We start from the raw sequence: 17,593 nt of genomic DNA on the forward strand, positions 1-17,593 counted from the left end.
ATGTTTCTCTAAAGACTGCCATGATAAAATTGACAGAAAACAGAAAAAAACCCCCAACTATCTCTTTCTCCATCAATCTTACTAAAATCATCTAACAGTCCAGCCTACATTTCATCCTAACTCACTGTGCTTCTAGAAGTGATAGAAAATAAACTTTGTGTCAAGGACCCAAACCCAAGAACCTCTTTGCTCTCCCAAGTTGCACAAGACCCCCTAAGTGTACAGATGTACAGGCTTGCTCTGTACACCCAAGTGCTGTGTTCAAAACTGACATTACACCATTGATCACAACCATTGATCTTGACTGTTCAGCCAGTTTCCAAACCACCTTAGTGTCAAGTTCCTAGTCCACACATTATCAGCTTCTACGAGGATGTTAGCGGAGACAATATCAAAATCCTTGTTATATTCATGAACAAACAACATCCACTGCTCTACTCTCGTCCATCACACCAGACATTTCATTGTAGAAGGCTATCATGTTGGCTAGGCATTATTTCCCCTCCATAAAGCCATGCTGATTACTCATGATGACCTCCTTGTCTTTAATGTATTTGGAGTGATTTCTAGGAGAATTTGCTCTATCATCTTCCCACGGACGGAGAAGCAGCTGAAAAGCCTGTTATTTATCTGGACCTTCCTCCTTGTCTTTCTTTCTCCAGCTTATATAACACATGGCAGGAAGCTCACTTCAGTTCTGGAGGCTTTTGTTGCCTCTGGTGGCCTCTCTGACTTTTGGCTTATCTGCCTCTTCTTCCCATTATGGATTCTCCTTGCCAGGCACTGCCTATCTAAAGTGTGATCCTTTCAGACCCAAGGCAACACTGACTTGCAGTTCCTGGAAGGGAAAACTCAGAGATGCAGGGATGAAAAATACCAGGCACCTACTGGTCGCTGAGCCCCTCCCACACAGCCCTACAGTGTGGCAGACACTATGATGGACAAAAGCTGCTGTCAAATACTCAGAACAACCTCCTAATGCAGCTGTCTAAGTTGCATCACTCAGTCCTGTGATCTTTAATTCTACCGTTTTCCTGCTTTTCCTGACATCCAGCTCACTCACTGGTACACAGCACTAATGGCTGTGATGTGGCATGCCTATGACAATAATTTTAGAAGAGCAGTTCCTTCAGAACATACCAGTGGAAGACAATTATCATGATCTGCATTACTGAAGAATGTAGTCATTCTGTAAAGATTGAGGTGCCAACACAGTATGCAACGCATAGTCCTATAGCATGAGACAGCTCCTGCCTGAAGACCTTATCATCTCTTCAAATAGGTACATCTGGCATATCCTCTATTTTACAGATGAGGAGCTAAATTCATGGCTAAGGTCACAGGAAGTCCTTATCAGAAAATGGAGCAACATCCCAGGTTCTGGGATTGTTGTAACAGACCTGTCTGATAAGAACATATTCCTTGGTGAAAAATGCACAACTTAGAACTGTACCCAAAATATAAGACCAGCTGCCTCATACAAAAAGTACAATCAAAAAGTAAAAGTAATCATGTTCCCCATACATACCTCAAACTCCAGATAGTGGTCCTTCAGTTTGTAATCCTCTACTTCCTTGCCCTTGAGCTTCTTGTCAGGAGGATATGAGCGGTGTTCAGCAAGCTCAGTGGAGATCTGTTTCAGCTTAGTTTCATGGGACTTCAGCTGTTCATCCTTGAAAAACACATCAGGCACTTAAGAGACAGAATCTAAAATATTTGATAAGCAAAGGAAAATAGAGAGATCCCTGTACAATAATACGAGTTAGTTTCTTTTTCTTTCTCTCCTTCTCTCCTTTAACTAATCATAATCAGATTGATAAGGTCTGTTACCCCAGAGCTCTGTCCCCAACAGCTCTCTCAAAGGCACCCAAGCAAAGTGGCCAAGTTTGCAGAAAAACTCGGCAGCTAGCAGATGCCACCGGGAAGGACAGCAAACCTGTCATCCCTTGCCTTGCTGAGAGCAACGGAAGCAGCTTGCTGCAGAGCATTACTGACAACATGACACTTCTGCTCTAACACATTTTTTGGCAAATTAATTAAGGCTGTTGTGCATGCAGTCAGACCAAGGACAGAATGAGACAGGCAAACACCCTGCCTCAGGTCTTTGCAATGTAAAAGTAGCTCCTTCCAGGACAGAAAGAACATGAAATCAGGGCTCTTTCCATTTCTGCACCACCAAACGCTCTCTGGTCTGCAGCTTCCATTTCTTCCGAACAATACAGTGCATCCAGAAGAGGAAGGGCTGTCCAATCCCCAAAAGGTATTTCATTTTACTAAGCTGCTACTAGCCTTTATCCCACTGTGCAGCTGGAGAAAGTGAAGAGATACTACTCCCCCTTTCGAGGCAATTTCCTTTATCATAATCCCAGGCCCACTCACTTCCTCCAGTCCATCTGTCAGGTAACCTTCTCTCTGCTCAGAAGGTTTCCAGCTCCTGCAGCATGGCCTTCTGGCCATTTATAGGCTTGGATCTGAATTTATGTTTGAATTAGGTAAGTCCAAAATAGAGACATGATTATGCAGATCTCAGTGACCTAGGCAGAGTCATAACAGCGGGTAGTACCCAGCTCAGGTCCTGTGCATGCACCTAGCCTCAGAAGAGGGGATAGCTGCCAGCAGTTGTCCCCCTGTGGTGTGACTGCGCAGCTTGCAGCTTCAAGCCCAGCTTGGACATGCCTGCACAGCACTGTTGAGTCACACCAGGGACTGAGCCTCTTGGCTCACTGAGCTGGAGCTGTGCAAAAGAGCAGAAAGAGGAAAAACTTCTACAGAGGATGATAGTTGAGCCCCAGCTAATCTTGGGTTTCAACTCTTTTGCAAGAGAACCGAAGTAAAAAAACATGTGGGATAATTTGCCTCCGCCTATACATCATAGGGTTCAAACCACTCGCTATTGGCTGCCAAAAATTCCTGTTGCTGTTAGTAACTACCCTGGATATGCTTGCTCTATTAGCGCCCAATCACTCTTTACATTGTGCTGAATCCCTGGCCTCAGTGACATCCTGTTGCAGTGAGTTCCATAGCCTGATGACAGGAGGTCTTTGAGCAGCTATTAATTTGGCACTTGTAATTTTCAGGGCAGCAGCCCTTTGCAGCTTTTGTGTGTGCATGCACGTTCAGAGAAAAAAAGGGGAAAAAAACCCCAAACCCTAGCGGATCTTTTCTAGACTGGTTGTTCCTTTATATATAGCTTTGTCACATCCCTCTTAGGTTGGACTAACCAAGATCAGACACTGATTTGCTTTTGAAAGGAAACTTGGTACAATAATCTTGCAAAACCTGTCATGTCCAACCTCTCTCCCTCACCCACGTTAGGTTCTCACTGCATACCGACTTTTGCCTGACCAGGAACAGGCCCTTTGAAGAAGTTCTGTCCATCATGATTCGGCCCACAAAATCCTAAACAGCACCCACAGAGATTTGACAATTCATATTTTTTTTGTCTGCCAAATGAGAAGCAGCCTGCTGGCAGCTTTTCCACACTGACAGATAAAAGCAAACATGCTTCTGCTTGCCTTTGAATTTATCTGCTTTGAACACTTCACATTCTTCTGCCTTTAGCTAAAACAGCTTATCTTATTCCACTTTTCGTGTCTCCCCTTCTTCAAGACACAAGCCACAGAGCTGTGTTCTATTTCTTTCCTTTCCAGATTAAATGGAAACAATGACACTAGGAAACAACATGCTAAATGGAACAATCACACAGAACAACAGTGAGTAAAAAAGCTTTTTTTTGGTGACTGGGGGTAAATTACTGAAGCGCCATACAGTATTTTTAAAAAGGCATGCATGATCAAAAGGTAAAACCACAAGGATGAGACAAGTTAGTATTATACTGTATGAGATACGTTTCAAACTTTAACCCAGAATAGAAGATGGAAAGTCGGTCACCACACTGTTAGAGGAAAGGCTACTGCCACAGAGAGGGAAAAAGTAGGGGTGACATAAAAACCCCCACCCTCTTAAAGAAATGCAGATTATGAGATAATGGTTTCCAAGGAGTGTTGCTAAGCTATGAAGATGGCAAAAAAAAAAAAAAAAAAAAAGCATTTAAGATGCAATCCAGCATGGGCAGATGACTTTAAAAACTAAAGGAGGTTACTCATAAAGTATAGACCTAGCACTGGGATCTCTGTACTAGATCGTCAAGGACTTGTCACCTCTGCCACTGTCAACCTGATCAACGCAATCAATACCGTGTTCCTGCCAGCACACGAGGAATTGCAGGCGTGCATCATGGCTCCCAGAGTACACAGAGCTATGGGCACAAGCATCAGGTACAGCCTGTCTGAAACAAGCAGAAGTAGGTGTTTTTTCGTGCAAGAAGTAGTAGAGCTGTGAAATTCCCTGCCACAGGATGCTGCGGAAGCTAAAAGCTTATGTGATCACAAGGGGAGACCAAAGATGTTCATGTAAGAGACAGTTTATAAATATACATTAAACAAGAAATCCCTGAGCTGGTAAGAATTGGAAAAGTATTTTGGGAGAAATATAATTGATGCTTGCCTGATGCATCAGCTTTCACCTTTTATCACCCCAATAAGCCAAAGACCATTTTCCCTGAAATGAGTAGCAATAAACAAACATATTCAAAAAACACCCCACCAGTCAGACAGTATTTGAAATGTCCTCTGCAGAGCCATAACCATGGAATGAAAATTCTATATCTGGTACTAGGAACACTAGTGATTGTTCCTTTTCTTCAAAAACATAAAACAATTATATTCAAGTCTACTCTTTCTCTCTCCCCACTTCAAACCTTGCATCAGGAAACGAGCAGAGATTTACTGTGCAAGCCTCCCTTTCCTAGGAATGCTAGTGATAACAGCCTCAAAACAATGCCGAAGACCACCATCCAGTCTCCAGCCAGCCAGAGAAATCACTATCACCTACCCTCTACATAAAGACAGCTCACCTGAGATAGCTTTGTTGTGGTGGCTGGCAGGAGTGGGCGACTGAACTTCTTCTGAGAGCCAATTGCCGCTGGGAACGGCGGTGCAGAGAAGACCGCAGCCACACAGTTGATCTTGTTGATCCAGGTCTGCATTTCTTCTTGGCTCCTGGAGAAGAAACACATTTTAAGCACCTGTTGACTCAGTCTCCTCTACTTTTCCCACCCCTTCAATGGCATTTTAAAAGCGAAAATAACCAGAACCGGACAAGTCTTGGAGTCTGCTCAGTCTTCTGGTCTATCTTTGCAAGCAGCTAGTGTCAGGTATCTCAGTCACAGACTGGTTCATGATTAGGTCCATAACTCACCCTGCCACGCATCTTTTCCTAATCCAATCCAAATGACAGAGGCGACAGAAACAACCAGTGCCCTGATTCAGACGTATGTCCTAGGGTCTTAGCTGTGCTGGACACCACAGATTTCTAAGAGGTTTCACATGAATCTCAGTAGAAAAGGGCTCATGCTCAAGACTGATGCACAGGTTTTTAATGTCAGAAGCAAAAGGCAGGTCATCTGTTCTGTCTGGATATCACAGCCTGAAGATCCTAATCAAATTATTCTTGTATTAAGTGGTAACTTTGTTTCTGACCAAAGCGTATATTCTAGAAAGACATCCCGCTAGGACCTGATGACATCAGGAGACAGACAATCCAAGACTGCCTTTGGTCATTTGTTTCAATGATTAATCACCCTGACTGTTGTAAGTTTGTGCCTTGTTTCCAAATTGAATTTCCTGCAGCTTCAGCTTCCAGCTGCTGCATCTTGTTATGCCTTTCTCAGCTAGATTAAAAAGCCTCTTAAAACATGATGCTTCTTTCTCATGAACTACTTTTGCACTGTAATCAAATAACTACTTCATCTTATTTCTGATCAAATAAACAGATTGAACCTCTTAACCTGTCCAGGCATGAATTTATCCCTCCTTCAGCACTGCTTTCTTCCCTCAATGACTGGCACAAAACAGAAGTGAGCACTTACTGGGCTTGAAAAAGCAGGACCCTCCAATCTGCTGTTTTAAGCTTTAGGACATTGGGTTTCTTCTCATAGTCTGTTGCCTTGGATGCCAGCGCATGATGCACACTAACTGCATTCTTCAGATCTTCCTCTGACAAAGCCTTTTCTGGCTTATATTCATCCTGCAGAAGTTAACAGGGGGAAAATGGCATCTTACTTCTTCATGTGCTACTCCTTTTTCCTTAACCTAGAGAAAAACCTTGTTCCATAGTCATAAATAGTATTAAAGTACATTAAATGAATGAAATGTCTCTTGAGCACTTGGGAGTGGTTTCCACTACCTTTAACATCTTTTCCTTTCTCTTTCTTTCTCTTTTTTGATCTTTTTTTAAGTGAGAAAAGTAGTTCCACTATATGCTTGACAAGAAGAGGAGTAAACAGGGAGTATTTGACTATCACAATAGCTGTGGACTATTAGCTTACATTTAAGGAATCCTTCATGGCCTGTTCCCCACCTCCATTGCTCAATTGCTTGGGTTCTCAGCCTCTGCTGCTCAATTTTTATTTCTCCCAAACAACTACCTTTGTATGTCCTCCTGGCAGGCCCTCACACACAGGAGAATCCTCCTCATCAGTCTCCACAAAGCAAACATATCAAACTCCTTTAAATCTTTCTGCTCAAGGTCTGCAAATGGCAAGCACAGCACCATCCACAGTACCACTCCTAACACCAGATGACAAAAGCGGGGGGTCAAACTCCTCTGTGTTGCAAGCATCAGCCTTGGAGCAGTCTTTGATCTCCTGAGTGACAGAATCTGGACAAGGGCACCAACATGGTGTAGCCACAAGTCCAGTTTAAAGCCTACCTGACTATAAACGGCTTGGGAAAGCCAGGACCTTTTCCAAGGAAAAGTCACTTGCCAGCAATGCGGCATATGCCTAGTTTCTGAAGGACAGGCCAAAGCAATCTGCAATTGACTCTATTTCTTCCCCTTAGTACCTCACAAAAATCAGTCTCATCTGAAACACCCACCAAGGGAGGGGGTGTGACAGCTGCAAAACAGAGGAGTAGTTCCCTGCAGGCATGTGGTTAACTACTGATCCCTCTACTTGAACACAAGAGTTACAAGATGCGGTTTAGCAGGCAACAGAGTGCAGGACACAGAGCATGTGCAGGGACAGCACTAGCTTAAGCTCCCAGAGAGGCACCCGCCCTGAAGAGGAGCTGGTTAACATGCGTGAATTGGTTTACAGGGCTTATCTGACAGCACACAGACCAGGGCTGCACTCAGAGGCAACTACGCCACTGCGGAAGGCATCTGCTCTCAGCCAGACTGGGTTTGGTCATGGCTCTCCAGGATGAGTTTCAATGGATGGAGTGACCATCTGCTACAAGAGAGGACAAAGCATCCTGCTCATCTCATCCTCCCTCACAGAGGCCCAGCTATTGCAGGCTCAGGACTTGCTGCTGCTCAGACCCTTCACCTGAGATGCAGCTAACCAGCAATACTGTTGCAGCACCACCTCCACCTGGGGCCAGACAAGGACACAAGTCACCACAGATCTGATAGGCCTAGCAGAAAAGCAGAGCACTGCTGCACAGATGAGCAAAGGATAGCCTTCAACTTTAACATGTGTGACAAAAGGGGTTTTCAAGTGAGTGAAGGTAAATGTCCTTCCTCTCTCATAGCTTGAGTCCCAGCAACCTTTGGAGGGATCTCCACATCATGCTGGACTCATGCTTAGGGCACTCTCTAAACTTTCTTCAAGGAAGATTTGGGAAAGTCTCTAGCTGAAGGACAAGAACTGGAGAAGGCTGTCTAATGTCTGCCTGAGCCCCATCTTGAAGATGAAGGAAGCAAGCCATCAATACCCTGATTTCACGGGTTCAAAAACCGATTTATTTGGTAGTAGTCTGGGGGGAAGGGACTGGCTCCACTGTACAGGGAGACTGGGAAAACTTCAGGGCCAGGAAATGAGTTTACACAGACCCCAGAAACATGAGTAATATCCTGGCTTTTCTCAAGTTACCGCCTAGAGACAGTGTCACCTATCGCCTTGCCTGTTGTCTCCCAGCTTCCTCTGTGAGATGCATCCGATGTCCACAACCCGTTCTTGTGTCTAAACCTCTTCCAGAAGAACTCCACATTTGGGCAATCCCAGAAGCAGTCCTGGCTAAGAACCCCTCCTTACCCACAGATAGCATTCACAATAATCCTTGCTAATCCCACCGGATCAGCTGGCTGCAATCTACCTTGACAGATGGGGCTCTGCCAGCTTCTCCAAAGGCGCTGAGCAGCATACCGGAAATGTCTCTGCATAGTTGGCCAGCCTCAGAGAAGACTCGAAGGACATGAATGGGCTGCCAAAATTCCACCTCTAAGGCCTCCAACTCTTTTCACCTGGCAGGGAATGCTTAGGGGAGCAGGAACATCCGTATCTCCTATGCCATCAAGGACAGCACATGCTTCGATGTGCTAGTGTCAGTGTGGAGGCTGAGCTGAAACGGAAGGCAGCTCTAACTAAAGTTAGACCATGCCAGTGGCAAGAAATAAATAGGAAGCCAAAAAAGAACTGTGACCTTTCTATCAACTGAAGGCTAATGCGAGTGCTGCACACAATGAAATGACATGCTGAATTCATCTTTCTCAGACTCCTGGAGAATGACTTTACCACATCCTGCTGACCTGAAGTCAGCGTGTTTCTAAATCCATTTTTGATAGACCAGAGAGTGGTATTTGTCTTTTTATCCGTCAGTGTACTGTGGGTGGATATCTCCCTCAGTTGCATGTGACAGCTGCAGAGTTCTCTTTCAGAATGTCTCGTCATTGAACACTTTACATCATTCTGGTCTTTTTCTTTAATATTTCAATAGAGGAAACACATTTGAGAAAAGTTACATAAAAACACCTGAAAGCCCGCGACATTGTTAAGTGTAACATCAAAGAGCAAAGATGTTGCAAACCTCACAGAAGAGTGTGAACAAAACATGAAGGTCCATGTCCTGCACTGCTTGCCCAGAAGCAATGTCTAGCAAGGAAGTGAGGTCAGCCTTACGTCTTCTTCTCATAAGCCTCTCTTTTGCATGCACATCACATCCCACGTCAGTCAAGTGAACAGACATTCTGTCAAGCTCCTACTTCACAATTTCCTCTTGCTATGAACAGAGGGCAGGAAAGTAACCTTGGCCTGAGGATGTCTAAGGACAAGGCCAACAACCCAAACATGTCAAACCTCTCACTTTAGGTAATACTGTGCAGGCATATTTAGTTGGTTAATTGTGAATACTTCCACTGAGCGCTTCCAGTGGCATTTGTGCTCACTGATTCAGAAACTCTCTCTCTCTCAAATCACTTACTTAAAAATAAAACAATATGCAGCACAAGAATTGGCACTGGAACAGTTCCAATGGAAAAAAAAAAACAAAAAAAACCAAAAAATATGTGGGCATGGAGACAAGATGGCCCAGATAAACTCCTCGGTGAATCTCAAGTGACCACCATTTACAAACAACTCTCATACATGGACTTTGACAGCAGAACAAGGAGAACTGGACTAGTATGCAAACAGAATGACAGCAGAATTGGGATCACACTGCCCACTGGGGGAATCACAGCTGCTACAAACAATATTTGTATTACGGTAGTGTCTTGAGGGAACAGCTGAGTTACAGATATACACAGAAAACAACACTGCAGAGGTTGGTACATGTGTTTGTGTTTATATAGCACCTACAACAGCAAGATTTCAATCTCCCCCGCTTGAACAGCACTCAGTGCAATGGACTCATCACCACAGATGTTACCTCCACAGATACGTAGCTAATATACAGATAATAAGAGAAAGAGGGAAAAGGAGTGTTTGTGTATGTGAATGCACCCTGCCCTACAGCATTCCATAATCAGGAAAGAAGGCACAGGCAAAAAAATCTTCTGCCCATGACTACTGCCAGAGGTATGCATTTCTACCAAGAAATCAAGCTGTTCTAAAATGCTCCTGAATTTTCTGAAATTAGGATAATTTCAGTGTCCTGATATTGCAAAATGAAATTACAGCTCGTCAACTTTTACTACAACAGCTTGGCCTATCTGTGTATTTTAAAACCCTGGCACCCTCAACTTCTGCAATACCACATCCCTAAGTGAGCAAACTTTATTTCAGGGCTGAAGCAAAGCCCTGGGGAGGCTCAGAGCTGCCCTATCATTCTGTGAATGAGTCAATTCCCATCAGGCCCTTTTGTCAACCTTGTATTAAACTACAAGGCACTAAAGTAAAAGCTTTGCTTGTCACTGTGCTACAGTAAGATAATTTCAGTGCAAGTGTCTTCAGGACCAAGTGGGAGGGTACAGCTTTGCGAAGTAACTACCCTGTAATCACTGAATTCAAATACTGTGACAAGTGCAAGACACACAAATAGCAAATAAGTAAGAACTCCAGCAAGGCATTTCATTCTACAAATATGCTCTCAGATGTGAAATTACTCTCTTGCTGGTTAGAGTGGGAAGAGCACCATTCTGTAGAGAATTTGCATGCTACATCAGCATCTCTACATTTTGTTAAACAGCATTTTAAACTAATATACCAGTGATACTCATAAAAATATCAGTACTTAATTATGTACTTAATTATGGATATGAGTACTTAATGTAAGTACTTAAAAATATTAAGACTCTATAATAGACAGCATCTCCATTTCTTCCCCTAGCAAACATATCCCCCCTCAAAGATCATATAAGAAATTAATTAATGTGTTATGGACAAGGAGCCTTTTCACTTCTTAGGGAACCATGCAGTCTTCTCAGGCGACTGAAAATTATTTATTTCAGAAATCAAAGCAGATTACTCGAATCTGCCATGAAGGCCACTTTAGCAAAATCTGAACCTGCTGCTAGCAAAAGGACCAGAGGGAAGCCTCAGCTTGGTTCTGGTCTCTTGCACTGGCTTTGAGTATGTCACATCCAACCTTCAGCCCAAATCTTACATCCTGACTGCAGATTGTTTTGTCTGTTTCAAGATTTCAGCTCTCTCAAAAAGGTACTGTAATAAGAGCACCTACCTTGCAAACCTCATGCTCTAAGAATTTGAACCAAAGCACTCTCTTTTTTCTAAGAGACTATCCAGGTTGGGTCCAGTAAAACCAACAACTTCAGAAAGCCACAGCAGAGGAGGAGGAAACAGATGTTGAACTTGTGCTCCTGATAGTTGTAAATCATAGTGGAAACATAAAAAGGTTTTCAAAGGAGCACACTTCTATGACACAGGACAGTCTGGACAAACATCACCTACTTCATTAATATTTCACCTACACTGGGGGCCAAAAAGTCTTAACAATCTACTTTGCTGCTATCATTTATTTGATTTTGACAGTTGTCACCCATATGTTGCATTTCACATACCAAGAGTACAGTTAAAACTGTACTATAATATATTTAAACTTGTGCCAAAAGACTTTTAGCTGACTTTTTTTTTACATTTCTTGCTGTCATGGAGCAAAGATTATTAGAAACCAGTGTCTCATCTTGCTTTAGGGAGAGAAAAAGTATCCTTTTATCCTTCCATTCTGGTAGAGTAGAAGCTACAGATTCCTACCAAGGCCAAGCTGCCATTTAACAGTTTCGCAGCTGGTCTTGCAGGCACTGCAGAAATGTATACCATGAAAAGATAGGAAAGGAGGACAGCCTTACAGGAAGGGAAGTCCTATGTATGAAATGCAATGTTAAAAGCGGCCTAGAGGAAGGTATGCAAGACCCAGAGAGATAATGCTGTCTTTGCTGGTGAAGCTGGCTATTTTTTCAGCTGTGATTGACAGCAATGATATAACCAGAAGTGACAGGGTACACATGTGGATGGGGACAATGGAACTGAACTTTAAAGTGTGAAAAGAGGGAGATGTCAATGAAAGGATTCATGCCTGAATGTGTGTATAAACAGGGTGAGGGGCAGAGAGAGCAGCTACGCTGTGTGTCAAAGGGAAAGGAGCCTGGAGGTGGGCTGTGAGAGTGGAGAGGATGCCTGCTGCTTTATCCCGCTTTAATTAGTTTCCAAAAGACAGTGATTTCCCATACCTTCTGCAAGTACAGGACTGTTCCCTTCAGCACAGCATAAAAGGTTTTCCAGCCTCGCTTTCCCCGGGGAGCTGCAAAGAAAACAAATGAAAACCCATTTAACTTGGATCCATTTTTACACTTTGTCTAGGCAACAGGAGAGCTGCATTAATCCTGTGTTAAACCTCCTTTGTACTCTCCTTCTCAAAAGACAATGCAACTCAGCACAGTGCCTGCACAAACCTGCTGTGTGAGAGAGTAATAAACCAACTCTGACGACAGCCCTGGACTGGATCAGAAGGGAGCAGCAGCAATGCAAAAAGCAGGTCAGAGAGATCCAGTCTTTGTGCTCTTGCAGGTAGGAGGACACTGCCCCTACAGAGTTAGGTCTGCACTCTGTGCCATGGCAGTTCTCAGAAGGAAATACCCTTTCTCCATGCCACAGCAAGCTGGCAGGCACTGCTCAGGACCAACGGGACACTGCTTAGAAAGCAGTGCCTCTCAAGAGCATCCTTTCCCCTTGCCACTGCTGCACACCTGAGTTGGCACTAAGTGGTCAGACAGCTTCTTGGTCCCTTCCCCTGTCCCTGCAGCTGCAGAGGAAGCCAAAGAAGAGAAAGAAGAGGGGAGCCAACCAGAACGCTAACAAAAAAAATAAAATCATCCCTCAAGAAACTTAAAAAGGGAGATTCAGCATGATTGCTGCAGTTTGAAATTCAGCTGCAATACAAGGAGAGAAGACGCAGGCTGTACGGTCACAACCAGAGACTAGAAGCCTGCATCTAAGCTCCACCAAATATGCACCACTTACCAGCATCCACTTGCCTCTGTACTGAAATTAATAACTCATGCACGACTATAGCATCACCCTCAGAAAGGCATCCCATTCTAATCTTAAGACAGCAAGTGATGGTGAAGAGGTTATTAGTCCCTTGCTCATCTTGCATAACGGGTCTTGTTTTTAACCAGCATTTGTTCGGACAGCTTTCAGCCACTAGGCCCTGCTACATCCTTCTCCTCTAGATTGCCTATGTGCTTCAGCCTGCAGTACTCCTTTCCTGAGAAAATACCTACAGCATGCTAGCATATCACTTCATTAGCAATCCTGCACAGGCTGATCTGCAACAACTCCAGTAGGAAATGAAATATGAAAAGGTCTAACTAACTTTAAAAAGAAAAAAAATTGTCTCATTTTATTTGCAATGAGTCAGAGTCAGAATGTAGCTTTTTCAAGACCTGCATGACAATGAGAGGTAGGCCCCCAAGATGTACAGGAACTTCTGAAAACATGGCCATAATTACATTACTCATAAAAGGATTATCCCCAGAATGCCAGCATCCAGTGTGCTGAATAATGAGGAATTCTGATTACTTATAATTAAAGAAATAATTTAATAAAGGCAACTAGATACAATTACTTACTAAGGTTAAATAAACAGAAGTTTAGTAAAGAGGAATCTATTCAAAGCATCCAGTCATCACAAAGAATGAGGTCAGTTTGGTTTCGACATCTCTGTTTGGATTTAGCTGTCCGGCTGCCAGCCTCCAGCTTGCAAACACCGACCTCCAATTGTACCTTCTAAATTATATTAGCAAAACATAAGAACACCAAAGAGCTTAGCTGAGCCAGGAGACAGTTGCAGTTAATGGAAACCCATCACAAAGTCAGACTTTGCCTTCAGGATTCAGCTGAAGAGTGTGAATCCTGAGTAGGTGATCATCAACAACTGGGAAAAATACAGATGCTCTGAGTAGCAGATCAATAGAAAACAAACAAATGAAGATGTCCAAACAACAGAACACACACAGGTGAATCAGGGACCTTTGATAATTACTGCATCACAAATATAAGTAGGACAAGAAGGAAGGAGGATAATTAAAGTAAGAGGCACAGCAGGTTTGCTACAAAGAAGGGGCAGGGAGGAACAGCATAGTGTAAATCTGGCTGTTACCGAAAGCTGCTGTACTTCATTGGATACATGACTCAAGGCTGGCAAAGTAGGGAAGGAACAGTTACAGCATCTTCCAAGTAGAGATAAAGAACAGCCTTTTTTTAAAGACAGACCCAGAGGCAAGGGGAGATTTGAAACAATCTGGTGTCACACAAGGAAAAGGAGAATTACCAAACTACTACGGAACAGCTACTGTAATTCACTCGAAATTGTTTTGTCTTCTGTAAGCCATGAGATTCATTTTCTTTTAGTACAAAAGATTCACATTGCTTGCTGTATCATATTATTCATTATGGTTACATATTAGAGCTGCTACAAATGGGACTGAACATTGTAAATCCCGGCCTAATAGTGGAAGTGTGATAATCCAATTGCTGCATTGTTTGTTACTGCTGCAATTTCCCCTGATGGAGCAGCACTATTTGCCTTGAGAAGCACATGGGCTCATCGTAAGTGGCATTATGCATGAATAACGAGAAAATGAGATGTTAAGAGTGAAAGATACTCACTTTTCTTTCCATCCATATCTGCGTGGATTTTCCGAGCCAGAAATCCAGTTTTATACACAACAGCATTGGGGTCATGAGGGATGTCCAGGAACGGGTTATTTGAGTTGCCAATTCGACTGACAGCCTTTGTCTGGCTCACATTATCCTTTTCATCTGTACCATCTGAGTGAGACTTTTTCTTCTCTTCTTCATCCCTTAAAAAGCAGCAAAAAACAAGCATGAATGAGGGACTAACCAGCAGTTTCATTTCAGTTATTCTTGCACCTTCCTTGTCAAAACATACCTCTCTCTTTATAGGGGCCCCTATTTAGACAAAAACTTCAGATATGCACCAAAACATAGTCAGATTATAGCAAAACTTCAGTTCACCTACTTTACCAGCATAAAGATATAGGAGCCAGATCTTCAAAAAAGCCCAAGTTTCCCTTTTATAGTCTCAAAAGGCAGGATTTCAAGACTGTTCTGTATCCTCCAACTTCACCTTTTTTTAATTCTACTTATTTGAGTGCTAAAGTGGGAAATATTTGCCTGCTGAGCTCTCCTGGAAAATCTCCAATTTCTTCATGAGTTCACATGTAGATGAAAAGAATTGGATTACTACAGATCACTGTGGCTTAGCCCTTAACTTAGCATATGAAACACAGACTCTACCTCCTTTTCTTTATTTTCCTCTGCAGACTAGCATAAAAGTAGTAATTTAAAAATAAAAACTACACTAGGCGAATTATGTTACCTGTATTTTAGAAACAAAATGCTGCTCAAAATGTTAATTAGGGCAATGTATTCAACACAGTTCTTGGGGATAACAATGCAACCCTTTTCAGCAAGTCACAAGCATTGCCTGGCTAATAAATGCCTTTTTACAAGTCACAGCCAAAGGCAAAAAGGACCAGGCAACCTAGAAAACAAAGGGTGTCCATCACAAGAGTAGGGCGATGGTTTTCAGAGAACGACAGGCCACTGAATCTGGGTGGATGGTGTATTTGGAGGAACGAGTTAATGTCAAATTAGAGAGCAGCTCTGTCCTTTTAAGTCCCCACTCATTCTTCTCCAGGTGACTGGGAAAGGTGTGTCAGGGAGGATGAAGGCTGTCATTGGAAAGTCATGGTAGCAATGCTTCTCCTAAGACCAGGTATGATGTAAAAAAAATCAGTATCACTTGAGTGTAATGATGGCTTATGGGGGGGTGCACTTCAAGCCGTTGCATGTCACAGCACCCAGATGGTCAGCAGAGAGAGAAAGTTCAGGCAGACCTTCCAAACACACGTATACATTCAAAAGCATCAAATCAGATGAGGATTAGCAAGGCGTATGTCAGTCCAAAAGCTCAACTGGGGGCACACTACAACCATGTCTGCTTATGGGAATGACTATCCAAAGAAATGTCCTCCAAGAACTGCAGGCTAGAGCAACAATGTGTGTTATCCTGATCTCTGCTGAAATGGTCTTCTGGGAAATAACTTAGTCTGAGGAGATACAAGGATAATAGATTGGTTTGACAACAAGGAAACCAAATCCAGAGACATGGACGCTATATAAGTGAACTCAGCAGTGCCAGGGAATGTTCCCAGGCATCTGACTTTGATCACTTCATATTACTTTGTGCTTGGCATGGTCTCAGCCCAGCACACTGCCAAACCATTTACAGATACCATTTAGGAATTAGCACAGCTAAAAACCACCACAACAGCCAGTATAGAGGCAAGCATCTTTTGTAAGGTAAGACTTTTCAACAGTACAGATATGGATACACATCAACATTCAGCCTGAGAGTCATGCAAAGGTGCCAGACATGTGATTTAGTTGTATAGAAATGGTGCAGCCAAGGTGGTGCACCATTGTCAAGATGCATTCATGGTGTTGTCTTCCAAGGTCCTCTGATTATGAGGAACAAAAACTTTACTTGAAGACTCGATTCCTGCAAGGAAGAGCAGTCCTTGCATCTTTCAGCCTATCAATACGTGTTTTCCCACTCAAGAACAGAATGATTTGCAAAAAACTTTTCTTGGTCAAAGTATGCTTTGGTTGAAGTCCTCTCCAATTGGAAAAGTGTAGGAATTTCTGACAATTTTGATTGCCCCATCCTTCCTACATCTACTGCACTTACTAGCTGCTGGTATGTCTGTGGAGACACAGTATGACACGTTTCTTAGATATTTGTCTGTTCCAGGAGCAAGTTCTATCAACACAAGTCTATAGTACCTAATACAGACTAAAATTTCCCACTGGGCATAAACTCTTGGGCTGATTTGTCACACTGAAGAGCCTTGTGAATTCTGGGATCTCAGCCAAGGACACAGTGGATTTCTCCTTGTCAGCAGAGACCTACTGCAGTAAATGGCTTAGCACTTTTTTGGAATAAGCTATCTCCTTTGGAGCTATGGGAGTGAATTATCCTATAGCAATAACTGTCTTGTGGGAATGTACCAGTGCCCTTATCCAAGCAGCCACAGCTGGTGTGATGAGCAGACCTCATGATGGACACCACTAGTGCTGAGGGCAGTGCCCTCGAACTTCGCATCTCTGAGGAAGCTATTAAACAGGAATTCTTCAAAAGACAAATGCAGACAGGCCAGACAAGGACAAAGGACAAGGACAGCCATCTGCTGTCATGACTGCTGGTAGCATTGAACAAACCTTTAATTGGTCCTTTAATCTGTCACTGAAAATGGGACATTGTTGAGACTCAGAAGCCTTAGGCACTTTTGAGAGCTGAGTGCTCTATCAAGATGCATGAAGTAAGATACAGGAGCCAGTCTGTAAGATGCAAGGGAACCACAGAGGCAAGGAGGACTCATTACATAGAACGAGAAATGCATGAACAACTGAGAAAACAGAACTAAAGGGAGCTTCTCTCATTCTCTGATCTTGAATATGAAGCAGCAGTGGAAACAAAACCAGGAGATCTGGGACTCACTTATTAAAATACTCGATTTTTAACAGTGGTCAAGTGTAAGAAGAAAGCAGGGCAACTGGGAGGAGTTTTGAAGTTGCAAAACAGTTCAAGTATTAGCTTTGCTTATGAGCCCTTCAAAGTTGGCTGAATAGATAGGTCCTGGACAGGCTTTAACAAGTATTTAACAATTTGAGCTTACCCCTCACCAGCCTTTAGAGTATGGTTGCAAGAAGGAAGATATGCAGAAAATTCAGCAGGCCTCTGGATACATATACCTAAAAACTAAT

General features: G+C 43.1%; 1 protein-coding gene across 3 annotated transcripts in view; it reads right to left on the reverse strand.

Annotated features, from left to right (window-relative positions):
• The window catches only part of PSD3 (pleckstrin and Sec7 domain containing 3), a 112,031-nt gene that overhangs the window by 12,427 nt on the left and 82,011 nt on the right, over positions 1-17,593 (reverse strand). For all 3 annotated transcript variants that reach the window (XM_030470601.1, XM_030470602.1, XM_030470603.1), the window contains 5 exons: positions 14,411-14,604; positions 11,971-12,041; positions 5,930-6,087; positions 4,916-5,060; positions 1,529-1,672 (listed from right to left, as the gene is read on the reverse strand). In XM_030470601.1, coding sequence (XP_030326461.1) covers positions 1,529-1,672; positions 4,916-5,060; positions 5,930-6,087; positions 11,971-12,041; positions 14,411-14,604 — 712 coding nt within the window. The remainder of the gene's footprint in view (positions 1-1,528; positions 1,673-4,915; positions 5,061-5,929; positions 6,088-11,970; positions 12,042-14,410; positions 14,605-17,593) is intronic.

Source organism: Strigops habroptila, chromosome Z (assembly GCF_004027225.2).
Source record: "Strigops habroptila isolate Jane chromosome Z, bStrHab1.2.pri, whole genome shotgun sequence".
Classification (NCBI taxonomy): Eukaryota; Metazoa; Chordata; class Aves; order Psittaciformes; family Psittacidae; genus Strigops; species Strigops habroptila.